Consider the following 19,980-nt stretch of genomic DNA (forward strand, 5'->3'; position numbering starts at 1 on the left):
AGGATACAAAATCAGTTTATAAAAATCTGTTGCATTTCTAAATACCAATAATGAAGCTGCAGAAAAAGAAATTAACAGAACAATCTCATTTATAATTTCACCAAAAACAGTAAGATAACTAGCAACAAACCTACCCAAAGAGGTGAAAGACCTATACTCTGCAAACATAAAACACTGATGAAAGAAACTGAAGACACAAAGAAATGGAAAGACATTCCATGCTCATGGATTGAAAGAACAAATACTGCTAAAATGTCTTTATTACTCATAGCAATCTGCACATTTAATGCAATCCCTATCAAAATACCAACAGCATTTTTCACAGAACTAGAACAATCCTAAAATTTGTATAGAACCACAAAAGATTCCTAATAGCCAAAGTAGTCTTGAAAAGGAAAAAAGCAAAGCCAGAGGCTTCACAATGAATTCATAACTCAAGTTATATTACAAAACTGTAGTTATGAAAACAGTATAGTACTGGCACAATAGAGACACATAGATCAATGGAACAGAATAGAAAACTCCAAAATAAACCCACAATTATATGGCCAATCAATCTTTGGCAAAGAAGGAAAGAATATCCAATGAGAAAAAAGTCTCTTCCTCAAATGGTATTGGGAAAACTGGACAGGAACATGCAAAAGAATAAAACTGGACCACATTCTTAAATCATACACAAAAATAAATTGAAACAAATTGAGGACCTAAATGTGACAACTGAAACCATAAAAACCCTAGAAGGGAACATAGGCAGCAACTTCTTTGACATCAGCTGTAGCAACTTTTTTCTAGATAGGTCTCCTGAGGCAACGGAAACAAAAGCAAAAATAAACTTGGGGACTACATCAAATTAAAAAGCTTCTGCACAGTGAAGGAAACAACCAAACTAAAAGGCAGCCTACAGAATGAGAGAAGATATCTGCAAATGACATATCTGATAAAGGGTTAATATCCAAAATATATAAAGAAGTTCTAAAACTCAGTACCCAAAAATCAAATAATCCAATTAAAAAATGGGCAGAAGACATGAACACTTCTCCAAAGATATCCAGACAGCCAACAGACACATGAAAAGATGCTCGTCACTTATCATCAGGGAAATGAAATATCTCCTCACTACAATGAGGTATCACCTCATGCCTGTCAGAATGGCTAAACTAAAAACGCAAGAAACACCAACTGTTGGTGAGGATGTGGAAAAAAGAACTTTTGTGCACTACTGGTAGGAATGCAAACTGGTGCAGCCACTGTGGAAAACAGTATGCGAGTTCCTCAAAAAATTTAAAAAAGAACTAAAAAATTAAAAGAAGAAAATAAAAAAAAGAACCCTAGGGTCTAGTAATCACACTATTGGGGGTTTTTAACCAAAGAATACAAAATCCTAACGGTAAAAGGATACATGCACTCCCTCCCATGTTTCCTGCAGTATTATTTTCCATAACTGTGGAAGCAGCCCAAGTGTCCACTGATACATGAATGGATGAAGGAAGTGTACAAACACACCCACACACACCCACACACCCACCCACACACACACACACACAGGAATATTATCCAGCCATAAAGAAGAATGAACTCTTGCATTTACAACATGGATGGAGCTAGGAAATATAATGCTAAACAAAATAAGTTAGTCGGAGAAAGATAAATGCTGTATGATTTCACTGAAATGTGGAATTTAAGAAACAAATCAATAAAGGGAAAAAGATAAACTAAGAAACAGACTGTTCATTATAGAGAACAAAACTGATGGTTACCACAGCGGAGGGAGGGTAGGTGGATGGGTTAAATAGATGTTGGAGATTAAAGAGCACACTTGCTGTGGTAAGCACTGGGTGATGTATGGAACTGCAGAATCACCATATTGTAGACCTGAAACTAGTATCACACTGTATGCTAACTAACTGGAGTTAAAATAAAAACTTAAAAAGGGCACCTGGGTGGCTCAGTTAAGCGTCTGACTCTTGATTTCAGCTCAGGTCATGACATCGTTGTTCATGAGATTGAGCCCCTTGTCGGGCTCTATGCTGACAGTGAGGAACCTGCTTGGGATTCTCTCTCCCTCTCTCTGTGCCTCTCCCTGCTATCTCTCTTTTTCTCTCTCTCTCAGAATAAATAAATACACTTTAAAATAATAAAAAAAAAAAATAAAACCTCTTTAAAAACTTAAAAAAAAAGAAAATCCCGCCACTTGCAACAACATGGATGGACTTTGAGGGCATTATGCTAAGTGAAATAAGACACAGAAAGACACACACTGCATGATCTTACTTATATGTAGAATCTTTTTTTTTAAAAAAATGGATTCATACATATAAAGAATATTGGTGATTGCCAGAGGCAGAGGGTGGAAAGTTGGCCAAAATGTAGTCAAAAGGTCTAAGTTTCCAGTTATAAGGCAAATAAATCCTGAGGATGGAACATACTGTATGGTGACTGCAGTTAACAATACTATAGTTACTGCAGTAACTATACCATAGTAACTGTACTATATTTGAAAGATGCTTAGAGAATAAATCTTAAAAGTTCTCATCACAAGAAAAAAATACGTAACTATGTTTGATAATGGATGTTAACTAAATTCATTGTGAACACTTTGAAATATATAAATAAATCATTATGGGGGTGCCTGGGTGGCTCAGTTGGTTGAGCGTCCGACTTCGGCTCAGGTCATGATCTCGTGGTCTATGAGTTCGAGCCCCGCGTCGGGCTCTGTGCTGACAGCTCAGAGCCTGGAGCCTGTTTCAGATTCTGTGTCTCCCTCTCTCTCTGACCCTCCCCCATTCATGCTCTGTCTCTCTCTGTCTCAAAAATAAATAAACGTTAAAAAAAATTAAAAAAAAAAAAAAATCATTATGTTGTATATCTATAAGTAATACAATGTTGTATGTCAATTATATCTCAAAAACTAGTAATAAAATATTCCCATCAAAAACCAAAACAAAGCTGAAAATGTTGGCATCTTCCAAATGCTTCTTCTACCACCAAATAAAGTCCAGATTCATTGGAGGAAAAAAAAAACATCCACTTTCATTTCTTAAAGATGTACCTATTAACAGTCTTTTTAATTTACCTGTGTTTGAGCCTCCACCCTACCTGCCTTTTTATTCAATACTTTTATGATTCAATAACTTCAAATAATTGATTCTTACTTCTGAGTTCCCACTGCCCTGGAGATGCTTTCAGTAAACTGCTAAACTGTTATTCCACAAACCACAAACTTCTCTGTACACAATGTCCTACAATCTCAGCACCTCTGCTTGTACAATTTTATGCCAAATTCATAAAATGGCATTCTAACACAGAACTCTCCAGACTAATTTTTCAACTGCCTACTTTCTATAATCCCAATGCATCCAGAGTATAATTCTAAAAACTGGGTTGTTTCCTCAGCTTCTTTATCTCCCTGGAGAGTCCAGGGGAAATAACTGCTACGGCTGAGCAAACTGCTTTTTTTCTCATTTCTATTCCCAAGCTCCAGTTCTTTCTACATATGTATTTCCAACAGGAGGCTCTCAAAATATATTTTAGAATTAAAATTCTGGGGCTTGAGGAAACTATATCCATGTAAACGAGCAGTCTTCAGAGAAGTAGCGATTGGGGAAGAATTACGTATTGTAAACATTTTCCAGTTACCTGACTCCTGTTTGATTTGAATGGTAGGCTTGATACCAGGTGGCAAAGGAGACTGCTGAGGCTGTTGCTGATGAGATACTGGAGCAGGCTGGGCCACCTGCTGCTGGGTCTGTTGCTGCACTTGATGTAACTGCTGCTTAGGAGACTGTTGATGCTGTTTAGGAAACTGTGCAAGAATCTGAGTTGGGGCACCCACTAAACTTTTGGGGGAAGGAAGTCTGGTCGATGCCATTTTGATCGCTGATGTAGATACGCCTGTAGAAGAGTAAGGGGAAAAGAACTTATTTAACAGTAAAACATACTTAAAGATACTTCTTTTTTTTAATTTTTTTAATACATTTAAAAAAAATTTTTTTTAATGTTTATTTATTTTTGAGAGAGAGACAGAGCATGAGCAAGGGGGAGGGACAGAGAAGAGGAGACACAGAATCTGAAGCAGGCTCCAGGCTCTGAGCTGTCAGCACAGAGTCCGACGCGGGGCTCGAACTCACGAACTGTGAGATCATGACCTGAGCTGAAGTCGGACCCTCAACCGACCGAGCCACCCAGGCGCCACTAAGATACTTCTTATATTAGGTATATCGATAAAAACAATGACTTATTAAGCACCTATTAAATGTCATATATAATATATGGTATTTTATATATTCGCTGTACAGTCCTCAAACCTTGCAAGGGAGGCATGATTGCTCTCACACTCAAAAAAACTGATTTCCCTTGGTGGACAGTTAGAATGAAAGAAACACAGTATCAGGAAGGATATTCACACATGTCTCTCAGGAAATTTTCTGTTAGAAAATACAGGTTCTTAATGTGAATAATAAAAGAATAAATCAAACTAAGTTTTGAATTTTACTTGTAATACATTCTTTTTAAATATTACTTTTCAAGTTCTGGTAAGTCAATTTAAACAAGACATGAGAAAATATCTCACACTGAAACATTCATCTTTTGAACTTTTCAGCATGACAAAGTAGTTTTTCTAGGTCTCATTTCTGATAATCTATAAATTAAAGTCATTTCTTGAGATCTGTCATTAAATAATCTGTGAAAATTACAAGTGGGCATACTCAATACATCCACAGAAAAAAAATTCTTTTTTTTCCACATTTATTTATTATTTAATTTTTTTTTTTTTTTAATTTACATCCAAGTTTGCGTATAGCACAACAATGATTTCAGGGGTAGATTTCTTAACACAGCAACAAAATTCTGATTGATATAAGGTAGTAAGACATTGCTTCTTAGTGTAACGCTAATATTAGCAGTATGCATAGGTAAGGAGTACCAGTAATCAGTAATTTTCTTATAATTCTTCAACAACTCAACAGGACTTTTATCTGTAAATGAATTAATTTTCCTAATGACTTGGAATATAACTCATCATATCAACTTTTTGAGCAAAAAAAAAAAAGTAAATATACACACGTTTATTTAAGAAGCCAACAGAAGACATAAAATGAAATCCTTTTTAAAAAAAAAATCAACAAATCTAAAAGATGAGAAAAAAGGGAAAAGGAAACAAAGAACAGAGGATGAATAAAAAACAATTACCAAGATAGTAGACTTGAACTCAATCATATTGATAATTACATTAAATGTAAATGGACTAAATAATTCAATTAAAAGGCAGAGATGGCCAAATTGGATTTAAAAAAAGACAACTATACAATGTTCATGAGATGCATTTTATTTTTTATATGTTTAATTTTGAGAGAGAGAGAGAGAGAGAGAGAGAGCGCGCAAGAGAGTGTGTGTGAGCAGGACAGGAGCAGAGAGAGAGAGGGAGAGAATTCCAAGCAAGCTCCACACTGTCAGCAGAGCCCGATGCATGGCTGGATCCCACCAAGTGTGAGATCACAACCTGAACTGAAATCAAGAGTAGGACACTTAACCAGCTGAGCCAACCCAGGCACTCCAAGAGATGCATTTTAAATGCAAAGGGCAGACGGGTTAAAAGTAAATGGATGAGAAAAGATATATTGTGCAAACACTAATTATAAGAAACCTGGAGTGGCTACAGAAAAGGTAGACATCAAAACAAGAGGTATTACCAGAGAAAAAGAGCAATGCTTTATAATAAAAAGGAGGTCATTTCATCAAGATACCAAAGTCAACTACACTTCAATAATAAAAATTTTTTTTAAGAAAGACAACAATCCTGGGGCGCCTGGATGGCTCTGTCAGTTGAGCAGCTGGCTTTGGCTCAGGTCATGATCTCACAGTTTGTGAGTTCAGGCTCCACTTTGGGCTCGCTGCTGTCAGTGCAGAGCCTGCTTCAGATCCTCTGTCCCCTTCTCTCTCTGCCCCTACCCTGCTCACTCTCTCTCAAATGTTTCTTTAAATAAACATTAAAAAAAAAAAAAGAACAACAATCCTAAATGTGCATGCATCTACCTAATAGCAGCTCAAAATACAAAAAATAAAAAATGACAGTGTTAAAAAGAGAAATGCACAAGGCCACAATTATAGCTGGAGATATTTACACTCCTCTCTCAGTAAGTGATATTATAAGCAGACCAAAAAAAAAAAAAAAAAAAAAAAAAAGATAAAAGATTATTTGAACAATTCTATGAACCAATTTAATCTTATTGATGTGTGCAACATAAGACCAAGTGAAAAACTAATTGTTCTAAAATCATTTATTAAATAATCTAATGCAATATACATGCTTGGTTGTCTGATTAATTTTTTTTCCTCCTCCTTCCTCTTTTCTAACAAAAACCTATTTCTCCTCTCAAAAGGATCTACCTTCCTGGGCACTGGAATGTATTTTTATGGAAGGCTGGCCCCACGCCAGCTCTAAAGGGCAATTTCTAATTGATCTAATAAGTCAGTCATGATGGCCCCATTCCTCTCACCAGGGATTACTTTAGGCTAGGTGTATGACAGTTGTGGCCAAAAAGACATGAAGGGAATCTTCTGGGAAAGGTTTTCTCTTTCCTAAGAGAGACTCACAAAAGGGGACTGTCTCTTATTCCTTTGCTGGTTTTTGTATATGCATGTGGTACATGGAATTGCTGCACTCATGCTGCAACCACGATATGAGCTACCTGAGAAAAAAGTTGATACACCAAGGAAAGAAGAGAAGAAAGGTGAAAAGAAATTTCTTGATATAACCTAACTGGAATTTCTCTCCTTCTGGACTTTTACTTTTATGAGATAATAAATTTTCTTCTTTTAAAAACCACTCAGTCAGATTTATGTAAAGTAATTTAATTACTTATCAAATTTTGTAATTCAATTTATATATTAATAATCCAGGGCTCTGTAAAATTTATTAAACATCTGAATGCGAAAGAATATAGACTGCTGTGAATACCACTGACATAACAGTCCACATTTGGAGGAATTAAATATAGTTCAGGCCACACTGGTAATTCTGAATAAACATGAAATTCTTAAGAGTCTTAACATGAGCCCCAAAGAAAGTGAAGCCCAAAACACATCAAAATATCAAAGTCATATAAGTGAAGGGGAAAGAAGATACATAACTGTAGGAATATTACCTGTGTTTTGTCTTATAGAGATTAAAGGGGAAAAAAAGGTATTAAACAACTGGCTAGTTAGATAGTATGCCATTCAAAAATTTGTTTAATCTTAGAAGTTATACTCCCTCGCCCCCATTTTTTATAAACAGGAGGAACAAAAACTTAATAGTGGACACATACTAGTGAACTATTCCCAGAAGATATAGTTCAGGGAGCTAAAATAGAACACTTAGCAACCTCTATAAAAAAAACAAACAAACTGCAACCTTCTGATTTGGTAATCCTGCTCCTGAAAGCTGGTTCTAATAAAAGAGAGGGTTCAATTAAATTCACAAAGGTGTATAGGTAAAAAGGCTACAGGTAGATCTCTAACATCAAAATCTGGAAATACTCTAAATATCCAACATTAAGAGAATAATTTAATAAACTGTAATAGTAATAGAAATATTAAATAGTATTGAAAAAAATTAGGATAGTTTAGAAAAACAGAAGAATGTTATATGGAAAAATGTATGATTCCAAATGGAATACAGGTTTTTTATTCCAAATAAATGAAAAATATTATTCAAATAGGTAAAAAGGCATTAATAAATACATAAAATGGAAAGTGCTATTGTGATAGAGTGGTAGGATTACTGATGGACCTTTGTTCACTAAAATCATTTAATCCATTAATACTTTTAGGTTTTAAAAAATTTAAATGATAAACGAGGACCACATTTGAATTGACGGGGTTGAGGGATTTCCTAAGGAAAGGGTTTCATGAAACAGAAATGGAAAACAGGATCTGCATTCAGGATGAGTCTAAAGAAAATAAATACAGTGAAGAGAAGAGCAGTATTTAGTGGATACAATTGAAAACAATATGTTATTTAGGTTAAAGTGGGGTCAAAGACAGAAAATAAAAGGTCAGTGGAAGACAGACACAGTATTGGGTAAATAATTCATGAAGTCCACAAAAGAATATGAGGAGAAGAATGAGACAAAAGAAAATTTCTCTCACCAAAATATGAGAGAAGACAATGGCAATAGGATTTAACTGAAAAATAGGTAGAATAAAAGGTAGAAAGGTCACAGTAATCAACCTGTGTAATAAACAATAGCCTACTTTGCCTTAAGAGGAACAAGATTTAAGAGACATAAATCATAGATTTAAGAGATAACAACAAAAAAAAAAAGCTATGCAATCTACAGGAGAAAAAAGGGGAGGAATCAAATATGAAACAGTCATCTAAAATAAACTACTTCATTCTATACACATAAGGCATATTTTAACTACCACCTTTTTTGGTATTACCAGCACCAGACTTACAACTACCAAATAAAAATTCTCTCTCCCAACACTAAAGTGTCCAGGTGTCTATATATATATGTTACCTTTTATCAAACAAAGAGGGAATATGATATATACAAATTTGCTTACATATTTAAAAAATGGAAGAATATATAAAAAACTAACCAAAGGAAAAAAAGGTTACCAATCAGGGAAGGACAAAACAGGGTGTAAGAACCATAAATAACAGACAGATTTCTAAAAACACACCTTCTTTTGTGGATTTGACTCTGGAACATAAACTTCTATGCAATTATAAATTACGGAAAAATATTTTAAATTGCCATCAGTAAAAACAAAACAAAATGAAACAAATTAACCTAACCGTATATTAAATTAGAGGTTAAGTATAAGGAAAAAAGTCATTTCAAGTGACTTTAAAATACACTAATTTGACTATATATCCTTAGTGAGGATATCCTAAGAACCAAAAGAACCATAATAATCTTAAATTCTGTTCAATGATTGTATTGTTAGTCATATTGATTTTGTTATTCTGAAACTATTATATATTACAGGATAAATCAAATATATTACTTTACTGTCAGAAACCAGGATTTTCAGTAAAAGGAGAAAAAAGATACAATTATACAAACAAAAACAAAGAAGTTAAAAATCCTTAATTCTAAATTGGAATTGATAATATCAGTATAAACTGATGATGTATTTCCTCCTTAAAAAAAGGACTCTAGTTCTGTCCACAGAAAAGATTTAGAAATAATGACCAATCCAGTAGCAATGATCATCCCCATGGTGCCCAGACTATGGTATCTAAACACCATTTCTCACTAAGAAACGAGGGCTCCTTAAAAAATGTGTAATTCCAAATCTGGGGCAGAAAATGTAGAAGATGAACCCAGAACATCTTGTCATATCACAAAATAAGGGCTATTAAGGACTACTGTGGTTGTGTCAAAAGAATTTAGGAACCAACTTGAAGAAATTCCCACTGTAATGATGGGAAAATTTGAGCACCAAAATTTAATATCTGCAACTGAGGTGCCTGAGTGGCTCAGTCGGTGGAGCATCTGACTTCGGTAAGGTCATGATCTTGTGGTTCGTGGGTTTGAGCCCCATGTTGGGCTTTGTGCTGACAGTAAGAAGCTTGCTTTGGATTCTCTGTCTCCCCCTCTCTCTTCCCCTCACTTGCTCATGCTCACTCTCTCTCAAAAATAAATAAGTATTAAAAAAAAAGAGTATCTGTAATAGATTAATAGACATGAAAAATCTTAACATGGAGAAAAAAAATTTCACTGATCACTGAACCTACTCATCTGAAAACAAAAAACAGAAGGAAATACTCAGGCATTTATCCTGCTTTTCCTATGTGAACTATACTCAGAGTAACCAATGGTAATAAGGCAAAGTTCTTCTTTAAGAATTCCACCTAATAAATGAAGAAAATAAAGATAAAATACATTTTGCAAATACCAATAAAATAATGACTGAGGCAAAGACTATCAATAGCTGTTTTAATAAACAGTTGGTAATACTTATACCTACTGATCAATGTTAATATCGTTATAGAAAGAAATCAGACATTACGTGCCTCCTAAAGGGATACAACAGGAAGTACACAATACCACTTATAAAATGTTTAATCCCCCATCTCCCAAAACAATCAGACAAATCTGATCAAGCTTCTGGATTAACTACTAGTTTTATAGAAATACATGGAACAGGAAAACTTTTTGAACCATATCATGGGGATAAACATCAGCAAAATCCAGACTATGGGAAACTCTCAGGAAAAATGACCGATTTCTTCAACAAATGAATTGCAAAGGAAAAAAAAAAAAGAGAGACTTATTAAGTTAAAGAAGACATAACCATATCAATCAATATGTGGACCCTGTTTGGATCCCAATTAAAATTTGGGGGGGGGGGGAGCGCTTGGGTGGCTCAGTTGGTTAAGCATCCAACTCTTGATTTCAGCTGAGGTCATGATCTCACAGTTCATGAGTTCGAGTCCTGTATCGGGCTCTGTGCTGACAGTACAGAGCCTGCTTGGGATTCTCTGTCTCCCTTTCTCTCTGCCCCTCCCCTGCTCATGCTGTCTGTCTTCTGTCTTTCTTTCTCTGTCTCTCTTAAAATGAATAAATGAACTTAAAAAAAAATTTTATGACATAAGAAAATTAGGAGAGGAATTGAATATTTTATTATATCAAGAAATAACTGTTAAAAATTCTAGGTGACAGTAGCACTGTGAGTTGTGATCTTTTTTTAGGGATACATCAGTAGAATTTATAGCTGAATTTATGTAATATCTGGGATCTGCTTCCAAACATTCCAGGTCAAGGGTGTATGAAGAAAAACAGTGGATTCAGGTGAAACAAGACTGACCATATTCTGCCCATCTCTGAAGCTGGGCAATGGGCACATGCAGGTTCATTTTACTAGTCTCTCTACTTCAATGTGATTGGAATTTTCCATAATAAAAAATGTTTTAAATGTTCCTTTCTTCCAGATAGCAAACTCAAAATAACCATTCTAATCAGAAGAATTTTCAGAATTCCCATATTATAAATATTAAGGAGTTCCTTTTCCTTCCCAGAGCATAAGCCAATCATACACAACCCCCCTACTCCCTACCTTTGGAACCACCTCTATACTTATAAACATGGAATCACCCGCCAAGTTACTGCTACTAAAACTCTTACCCACTCCACCACCAGCTGCCTCTACAAGAATAACCAGAGACAGATACATCAACTCTAAAACAGCCTGTCTCCTGTCTCCAGTCTCCAACAGAAGCAGACACTGAATGCCCTTGGTTCCCAGGTACACACAGAGAAGCTGCTACAGAAGACCTACAGAAGCCCTATAGTTTGAATGACAACTCCAGTCTGTATATTACCACTTCCACTAACATTTATCTTTTTTAAAAGAAAACGACAACTTTTTAGCCCTAATAAGTAAGTTAAATATCTCAAAGGCTCAAAAGAATCATGTAACTATATGATTATCTACATCCTTGAGTATCTACATTCACATAGTTTATTTTTATAGCTCTCATCATCTATTGAATTTCAGTGAATTTCCAAGAAATCTCTGAGAAGCCTTGCCCAGCTCCCCTATGACTACTTGAAGCTCAAATAGATATAGGATGCTAAGAAGCAAAAGAGAAAACAGGGAAGTCCAAAATTCCCAAGAGTTTCAGAGGATACCTGAAAAAAACAGAGTGAAAAACAGAAGCATGGAATATTCATTTTGCCTAAAGACATTTTATTAGTAGCCAAGAGAAATACCCCTTTTATTTAAAAAAATAACATGCTCCTTTGAAGAACAGTAATATTTCTAACAGTACAATAAAACTTCAGCAAACTGTGTGATGAGTACTGGAAGAGAAAAATGTTTATCATTGGATGACAGTTTTGACACAGGTGTCACCCAGGTGCAGAGACAGGTGGCCTTTCCTTCTCTCATCTTCAAATTTTAAAATAATGAATTTGGATCATGTGTTCAACCAACATTTTCAATAAATTTTCTGTGTAAAAATTCTTTCTATTTTTAATAATGCTATATTATAGTTTACTGCTGTGCAAATAGAGAGGTTGGAATTTTTTTAATTACGTAAAGTAACAAAAGAAAACTTCAAGCCTGCTATTTTCCTATTGTTGATGGAGACATTAAATAGGTGTTAGAGCCAGGAAACAATGACAGATAATTTCATATCCTAGCATTAGGGCTGTAAAGAATACTGACTGCATCGCATCTACAGTATAGCCTCTTCCTTGCCTACACAGTTATACAGAACACACTAAACATTACTAAAACAATTAGGAAAAATACTTGTGTTTTTCCTATTCTAGTGCTTATATTCACTACTAGTTCATAAACTAGGATATTTCCAAGTCCCACTCTATCTTAGGTACGTAATGTTCAAGTAAAACTTAATGAAAACGAATACTAAGTCCCATTCTGTATTGCTTCTGTGCTGCCTTTGAGAGATTACGATGATGGGTATGAATTCTGTACAGTACATGCTTCTCTCCCATCCCCACTTTAAGATTCATTAACACTAAGAAGAAAATTTCTGACAGTGTGCTATTTGCCTTTCATAGGGAAAAATACAAGGATATGAAAGAGAGCCAAACTTATTTAGGCTAACATGGAATTGAGATTTCTACATCTCCTTTCCTCTGCTATTATTAAGCAGCAATGGTCCTTCAGTTCAGTCTTAGTTCCCCTTAATATCTCCCAGCATCCACCAATAGAGAAAAATTTAGGAGACTGGAGAAAAGGTGAATGCCATGTCCCTGAAATCATCCTCTTCCTCCTGCTTCTTATCACTGGGTAACTTACTCGTAATGTTCCTCTGAAAAACCTTGAGTAAAATATGGTTGACTTAAACAACAGAGGTTTGAACCGCATTGGGTCCATATACGCATAGATTTTTTTCGATAAATACAATATAATATGATAAATGTATTTTCTTTTCCTTATGATTTCCTGAGTAACATTTTCTGTTCTCTAGCTTACTCCGCTGTAATACAGTACATAACTGTGCCTCTAACCCCTACAGTACTCAAAGGTCAATATTGCAATTTCAAGTTCTTCTTTTAAAAATTTCATTAGAGGCACCTGGCTGGCTCAGTCAGTACAGCATGTGACTCTTGATCTCAGGGTTCTAAGTCTAAGCCCCACGTTGGTTGTAGACATTACTCAAAAAATAACAAAACTCTTTTAAAATAAATAACAAATAAAACCTTCATTCTATTCAAGATATTTGCTTATTATGCCTTTGAAATCTGTTGTGACAGAGTTAACCTACATTTTGTGAATGTTAATTGCCTAGGTGACTAGGTACTATGCATGTGAATAAAAATATCTTGGAGTAAGCATGTTACTAAAAGAAAATAGTAAGCAACTATCTTGACATTCTCAAACTAAGGGAAGAGGAGTGGTAAATTTCTGATATAAAAGCAGGGACCTTCATACCCAAAGCAGAAAAATACACTGACACGGTTTTCTTCACAATTCCCATATATACCACAGGGACAGAATTACATGGTGGATCACCACTCACCTTGTGCTACTGTTGACATGACCACTGATGGCGTGGAAGAAACCACAGCTGTTACTGCAACTGTACTAGGAATAGGTGATGGTGTAGAACTGCTGCTGCCACTGCTGCTACTACTGACCAGGGAGGACTGTGAAGCAGTTATAACCACTGGTGGCTTCTGGGTTGTGGAAGCAATGACTGATGTCGGTACAAGCTTAGTGACTGCTGCATAGTTATGGGATTTGGAGAGAATGTTGGGCACGAAGGTTGAACTTGGTGATGTGGTCACTATGATAACCTAAGGAAGGAAAAATAAGTTATTTTCATGAACCTACTATACTGCTAATGTATCTAGGCCCATAGTTACACATAATTCAAAAATAGCTTATGAAATACGAAGAAACAATTCATCACAGAGAAATCTACAACTAAAAATACATGAAAGCTTTTCTTTACTAGTAATCATCAAAATGTATTTAAAAGAAAAAACAATTTTACCAACGAAATATTTTTAAAAACAACGTTCAATGCTGTAAAGATATGGTGAAATAAGCATTTCAATATACTACTTAGGGAGTATAATGGGCACAATCTTTCTAGAAAGTAATTTGGATAATCATTCCTTTATAAATATTTGTTGAGCATCTACTATGTGCCAGGCATGGTTCTAGATGCTGGGGATAGTGGAATGAACAAAACAGACAAAGCTCATACTTTCATGAAGCTAAATTCTAACAAGTAGGGAGGGAAACAATAAACAAATTAGAAAAGTAAATATATGTCACGTAGAAAATGGAAGAGACAATAAAGCAGGGTGGGAAAGAAAGAATATTGGGAGCACTGTGTTACTTTTTATAAAGTGTTCAATAAAATCTCTCTGATAAGGTAATATTTGAGCAGAAACTAGAAGGAGCGTGAACAACGTTGCCCCCTTGAGGAAGTGCATCCAATGGCACAGAAAGCAGCAAATAAAATGGCCCTGAGGCATAAGCCAGCTTGGTATAGTCAATAAACTCCAAGGACCTAATGAACAGGATTAGAATTTATGACAGAGAAAGTAGCAGGAGATAGAATCAAGGAAGTCATGGGGGACTAGAGGATGTAAGCTCCTGTTGATACTATATACCCTTGGTAGATTATGATGAAAATGGCACTTTATCTCTATAGTCTCCCTTCCGAAAACCCAAAACCCTAGTCTAATCATGAGAAAAACATCAGACAAATTCCAGTCGTGGGGCATCCTACAAAATATTTGACCAATATTCTTCAAGACTGCCAAACAAGAGAAGTCTGAGAAACTTTCACAGCCAAGAGGAACCTAAGAAGACATGACAAGTAAATGTACCGTGGTATCCTGGAAGAAAAAAAAGACAATAGGTAAAGAAATCTGAGTGAACCATGGACTTTAGTTAATCTTAATGCATCAATACTAGTTCATTAATGATAACTAATGTACCATGCTAATATAAAATGTTAAGAGTAGTAGAAACTGAGTGCAGTGTATATGAGAACTCTCTGTACTATCCTCTCAATTTTTCTGTAAATCTAAAACAGTTCTCAAAAATATTTTTCAAAAAGAATTATTACTCTATCTGCTAGATGAAAAGTACAGTAGGGAAGAGGGAGTAGAAACAGGAAGACAAATAAGGACATTCCTGGTTTAAACCAAGAAGAGAGGATCACTGGCTGCAGAGGTGGTGAAAAGGAAACAGATTCTAAATATATTTAAAGGTAAAACCAACAGGATTTGCTCATATAGCTTGATACAGGAAATGGAGGGGAAAAAAGAGGCAGGAAAGAGACTTCAAGGTTAGCCTGTATGCCTGGAAAAGTTTAAGACATAGGGAGGCAAAGCACTTCAGATGAGAAAGAACAGGATGGAGCAAAGGAGAATCAGCTTGATGTATTCAAAAACAGAAAGAAAGCCAATGTAACAAAAAAGCATATAGAGCAAGGAGGGGCTGGCAAAGGAAGTAGGGGCCAGATCAAATTTATAAGCCATAGTAAAGGATTTAAATATTATATTAAGTACAATAGGAAGCCATAGGAGAATTTTAAGTGGGGAAACAACAAAATTTGATTTATATTTTAAAAGATCATTCTAGCTGCTATGCTATTCCAGCAAGAATGGAAGCAGTGAGACTAGTAAAGAAACTACTGCGGTAGACTAGGAATAATAGAGGCTGCTTGGACTGGGGTGTTAGTAGCAAAAATAAAGAGAAGTGATCGCATTCAGATTATTTTCAGAGGTAGTCAACAGGACTTGTTGACGTAGGGAAATGGTAGGCCTAAGGAAACTAACGAAATCAAGATGAACTCCTAGAGCTAATGTGCACTAGCTAATTTAAATCTCCCCCAAATCCTGTGACACGGATGCTATTATTATCCCCATTTTACAGTTGAGGACACAAAAATCATTTACAAATCTATAGTATCACAGTTTTATTCTGGGGGACTATAATGGTGGTATGGTGATACCCAAAACAGAGCAGAGTGTCTTTTTCTTCTTTCACCAAAATTACCTCTACCTACCTGGGGCAGAAAATTGTTTTAAAAAATCTAAAGAAATTAAGGGAGAAATTCTCTTTTATTTTACTATTAATCCTAAAGAAGGCCCAATGTTAAATCAGTCAAAATTTACTGAGTATGTCCGTACTCAGTACCTACATATCAAAGAAGCTTTGACTATATCATCATTATGTATTTGTAGTATCACAGAGAATTATAAGATGTAACTACATTAGCAGTTTGTTAATTATTTGACAAGTCAAGAGAGATATATCTAAGTCTTGACAAGCAAACACCTATACACAGTTAACTAGGATACTTCTCCATAGACTTGATCAGCAAATCCCTATATAGCATTATTATGAAAACAATCATAAACCACCACATACACTGAGAAGAAGTAGACCAATATGGTAAAAAGTCCAGAAGTTTAAGAATCAGATGAGCCTGAGCTTAATCCTGCTGCGGCCACTGACAAATGGCAGGCCCCTGGACATGTTAAAATCTCTAGGCTCCAATTTTCATCTATAAAATAGGGATAATAATACCTACCTTGCAAATCATTACAAGGATTGAACGAGATAATGATGTGAAGCATCTAACATAGTGCTAGGCACATAGCAGGTGGTCAATATTTGGCGGTCAGCAAGCAGTAGTTATTAGCTTACTATTACTACTTAATAAATGTTAAAAAGATATTAGTAAAGGTATTATAGATCAATTCAATCTGGAAGTATATTGTAATGTACTCTATTTTTGTTTCATGAAAAAAATGTTACATAGCTTTTCCTCAAATTCTGATACCCCGAAGAATCCAAAGAACTCACAGCTACTACCACAGTCAAACCAATTGTAGTGGTAATGGCAATCAGGATTCACATTTGCCAGTTCTGAACTAATAGTAGTAGCTTTCTGGAACAGCGTTTATAAGGACTCTGTGTCACAGATAAGGATTCACCAAGGCTTGGCAGGAAAGTATGCCACAGTCAATTAGCAATGTCTGTCATGGATAAGGGAAGGGGAAGTATTCACCCTTGTGTCAAATATTTCCCATTTTAAAATTAGAGTATGCATGTAGGCTTCCAACATTAAGACAAAATTTCAGCAAAATAAATCTAGAAGTCTTTAAGAGCATGTTTTAGGTTATAGATACAAATGATAAAACATATTTTGAGATTTCAGTCTGAATGTTAATTTCTGATCTGAAAAGGGGTTATCCAAAATTAAAGATCCACCTTAATGAAAATTTACTTGTACTTTTAAAGTTACTTATTACAACAGGGGAAATAAAGGGATTTTGAAACCAAGTGAACCAAACAGTGTTTATTCAGGCCATAATTCAAATTACTGACCTTCTAGCACTCACAAAAACTCCTTAAGAGTGCTGGGACTTGCACCCTAAGGATAAAATGAAAAATATCAATCAAGCACGTGAAAGCATAAAGCTATATTTTGTTGCTTTGTTTATATAAGTGCTGTACCAATGTTATACTTAAAATGAAGGCACCACATTAACATAGGTGGAAATTTGTCTATCCTGAAAATATATGACCTATTTGAATTTGAATCAAGTCCACAAATTCATAAGTAATTATATTTAATATAAAAGTCACTTTACCTAAAATAATTCCTAAGTTGACTTACACAGGATTTATGAGAAATCCAAGGTGAATGCAATAATGAAAACAGCCTTACAGAGATTTCAAAGAAATCCAATTACCCAGCAGAAGGAAAAGGAAAAAAAAAAACCCAAAATCACAAAGAATATCTCTTAGTGCTACCACACGCAGCTTGTCCAAAAAGCAACAAAACTAAACAGCATTGAGTATACATGAAGTAAAAGAGTAGAGTTTTGCCTCCAGAACATAGTAGATACTCAGTAAACATTTGTGGAATGAATGAGTCTTATTTTTAATTTAATTTGTTTTAAATGCTTATTTTTTAGGTACAGTAGGACAAATCTAAGGTTCTGAGCTTGGAATCTCATGGTATGGTTTATACAGGACTTTGGAGATAAATATGCCCTCTAACAAGCATCATATGTCTGATGACCTCAACTATCCATTCTCACTTGGCAATTCAGAAGCAAAAACAAAAATAATGAGAAAGTCATTAAAGAAAAAAAAAATTGCCAACTTTACTTACTGGTGAGCCTTCCATCTTTTACAAGTATTTTTATATATGTCTACCAAAGAAGATTGGAAAGTTAGTAATGTTAGGTGACATTTACTAAGCATTCATCATATACACTATGTTAAGTACTTTCCATGAATCATCTCATGTAATTATCCTGATAACTCTAGGAAGTAAGTTCTATTCTTTGTTTTTTAAGAAACTGAGGCTCAAGAAAGGTAGCAGAGCCAGATCTATTTATTCATTTTTTCATTCATTCATTCAACAAACATAAATTAAGACCTTCTATATTTCATAAACTATTCTAAATACTAGGGAATACAGTGATGAACAAGATAAAGTCCCTACCCTCAACAACATCTACTCTATGGAAGAAACAGAAAATGAACAAATATGTAATATGATGTTAACGAGAAAGAGAAAATGAACAAATATGTAATATGATGTTAACTAGTTATAAGTATAACAAAAATAAAATAGAGTAAGGGAACAGAAAGACATGGATGGGAAATGGGTGCCATTTTAGCTATAACTCTGCTACACTATTTCCCAAATACCAAATCAAAAGAATAGATAAGAAGGGAGAAGATAGAAGAATTACTGATAAAATAAGTCCCAGAAAAAAAAAGGCAGTAAAAAATTATAATAAGTAGACTTATAATCTCATAGAGTATAGCAGGCTGGTAACACTTAATACAGGGCTAACCCAGAAAGCAATAACTATATTATAATATTGTATGAAAAGTGATACTCAGAAGGATTACCTTGGAGTCCTCATATACAAATGCAGAAAGTATGTTCAGTGTTAACATTCACAAAGTTATCAAAAATAGTCAATTTCTATATATTAAGGAATAAGCTTCAGTTAACTGATGAATTCACTTTTTGGAAGAGCTCATTCTCAACAGTGCAAATAAATAAAACACTGCTTTACATAAAATACTGGCAAGGGAAGGAACCTAATTTTTTTGAGTATATACCTATTACTGCACTTTAAAGTATACAGTCTCAGGGCACCTGGGTGGCTCAGTCAGTTAAGCATCCGATTCTTGGTTTCAACTCAGGTTATGATTTCACGGTTTGTAGATTCAAGCTCTGCATCAGGTTCTGCACTGGCAGTACAGAGCCTGCTTGGGATTTTCTCTCTTTTCCTCTCTCTCTCCGCCCTCCCTGACTCATGCTCTCTCGAAATAAATAAATAAACTTTAAAAAATAAAATAAAATAAAATAAAATAAAATAAAATAAAATACCCAGTCTCATTTAATCCTTACAATAACTTTTTAAGATTGGCATTATTCTCATCTTACAGATGGGAAAACAGATTTAGAAAGACCAATTTATCTCAGGTCATACTGGAAGAGCTGGGGTTCCAATCCAGGCCTCTTTGACTACAAAAATCCTTGCTTGATTTTAACACTATACCATAATGCTTCATCCTAAAACTGAAAATAGAATTATATTCCACAGATCAGCTCACTATCACTTCTAGTTCACTAAAAAAATAATTTTTCATATATTATGTAATGATATCTTTCCAGGAAAATTCAAGGAGGTTCTTTAAATGGAAGTTACCATGAATCTAAAGATTCAAAAGTGGTAAAAATCACCTGCTGAAGACAAGAATGTACTTCCATTCCTTCCCCAAAATGCCTCTAAGGCATTATGGAGAGATTTTTTAAAAGGGGAAGAGGCACATAAACCTATAAGGTCAAAATAGAAAGAAAATAACAGCTGTGAAGTTTTGTAAACTAGAAAACAGACAAGGAGTAATCAATCAAATAAACTCTCAAAGGTGGAAACTAGAGAATCCCAGAAAGATTAAGGAATAGAGAGCAGGTAAGTCTTTTTTTTTTTTTTAAAGTAGACTTCA

The 19,980-nt window shown here is 34.8% G+C and overlaps 1 protein-coding gene across 11 annotated transcripts in view; it reads right to left on the minus strand.

The window, feature by feature from the left end:
- EMSY (EMSY transcriptional repressor, BRCA2 interacting) overlaps positions 1–19,980 on the minus strand; it is an 85,913-nt gene that overhangs the window by 43,835 nt on the left and 22,098 nt on the right. For all 11 annotated transcript variants that reach the window (XM_042957387.1, XM_042957386.1, XM_042957383.1 and 8 more), the window contains 2 exons: positions 13,490–13,766; positions 3,637–3,891 (listed from right to left, as the gene is read on the minus strand). In XM_042957387.1, the coding sequence (XP_042813321.1) occupies positions 3,637–3,891; positions 13,490–13,766 (532 nt within the window). The remainder of the gene's footprint in view (positions 1–3,636; positions 3,892–13,489; positions 13,767–19,980) is intronic.

The sequence above is a fragment of the Panthera tigris genome, chromosome D1, assembly GCF_018350195.1.
Source record: "Panthera tigris isolate Pti1 chromosome D1, P.tigris_Pti1_mat1.1, whole genome shotgun sequence".
Classification (NCBI taxonomy): Eukaryota; Metazoa; Chordata; class Mammalia; order Carnivora; family Felidae; genus Panthera; species Panthera tigris.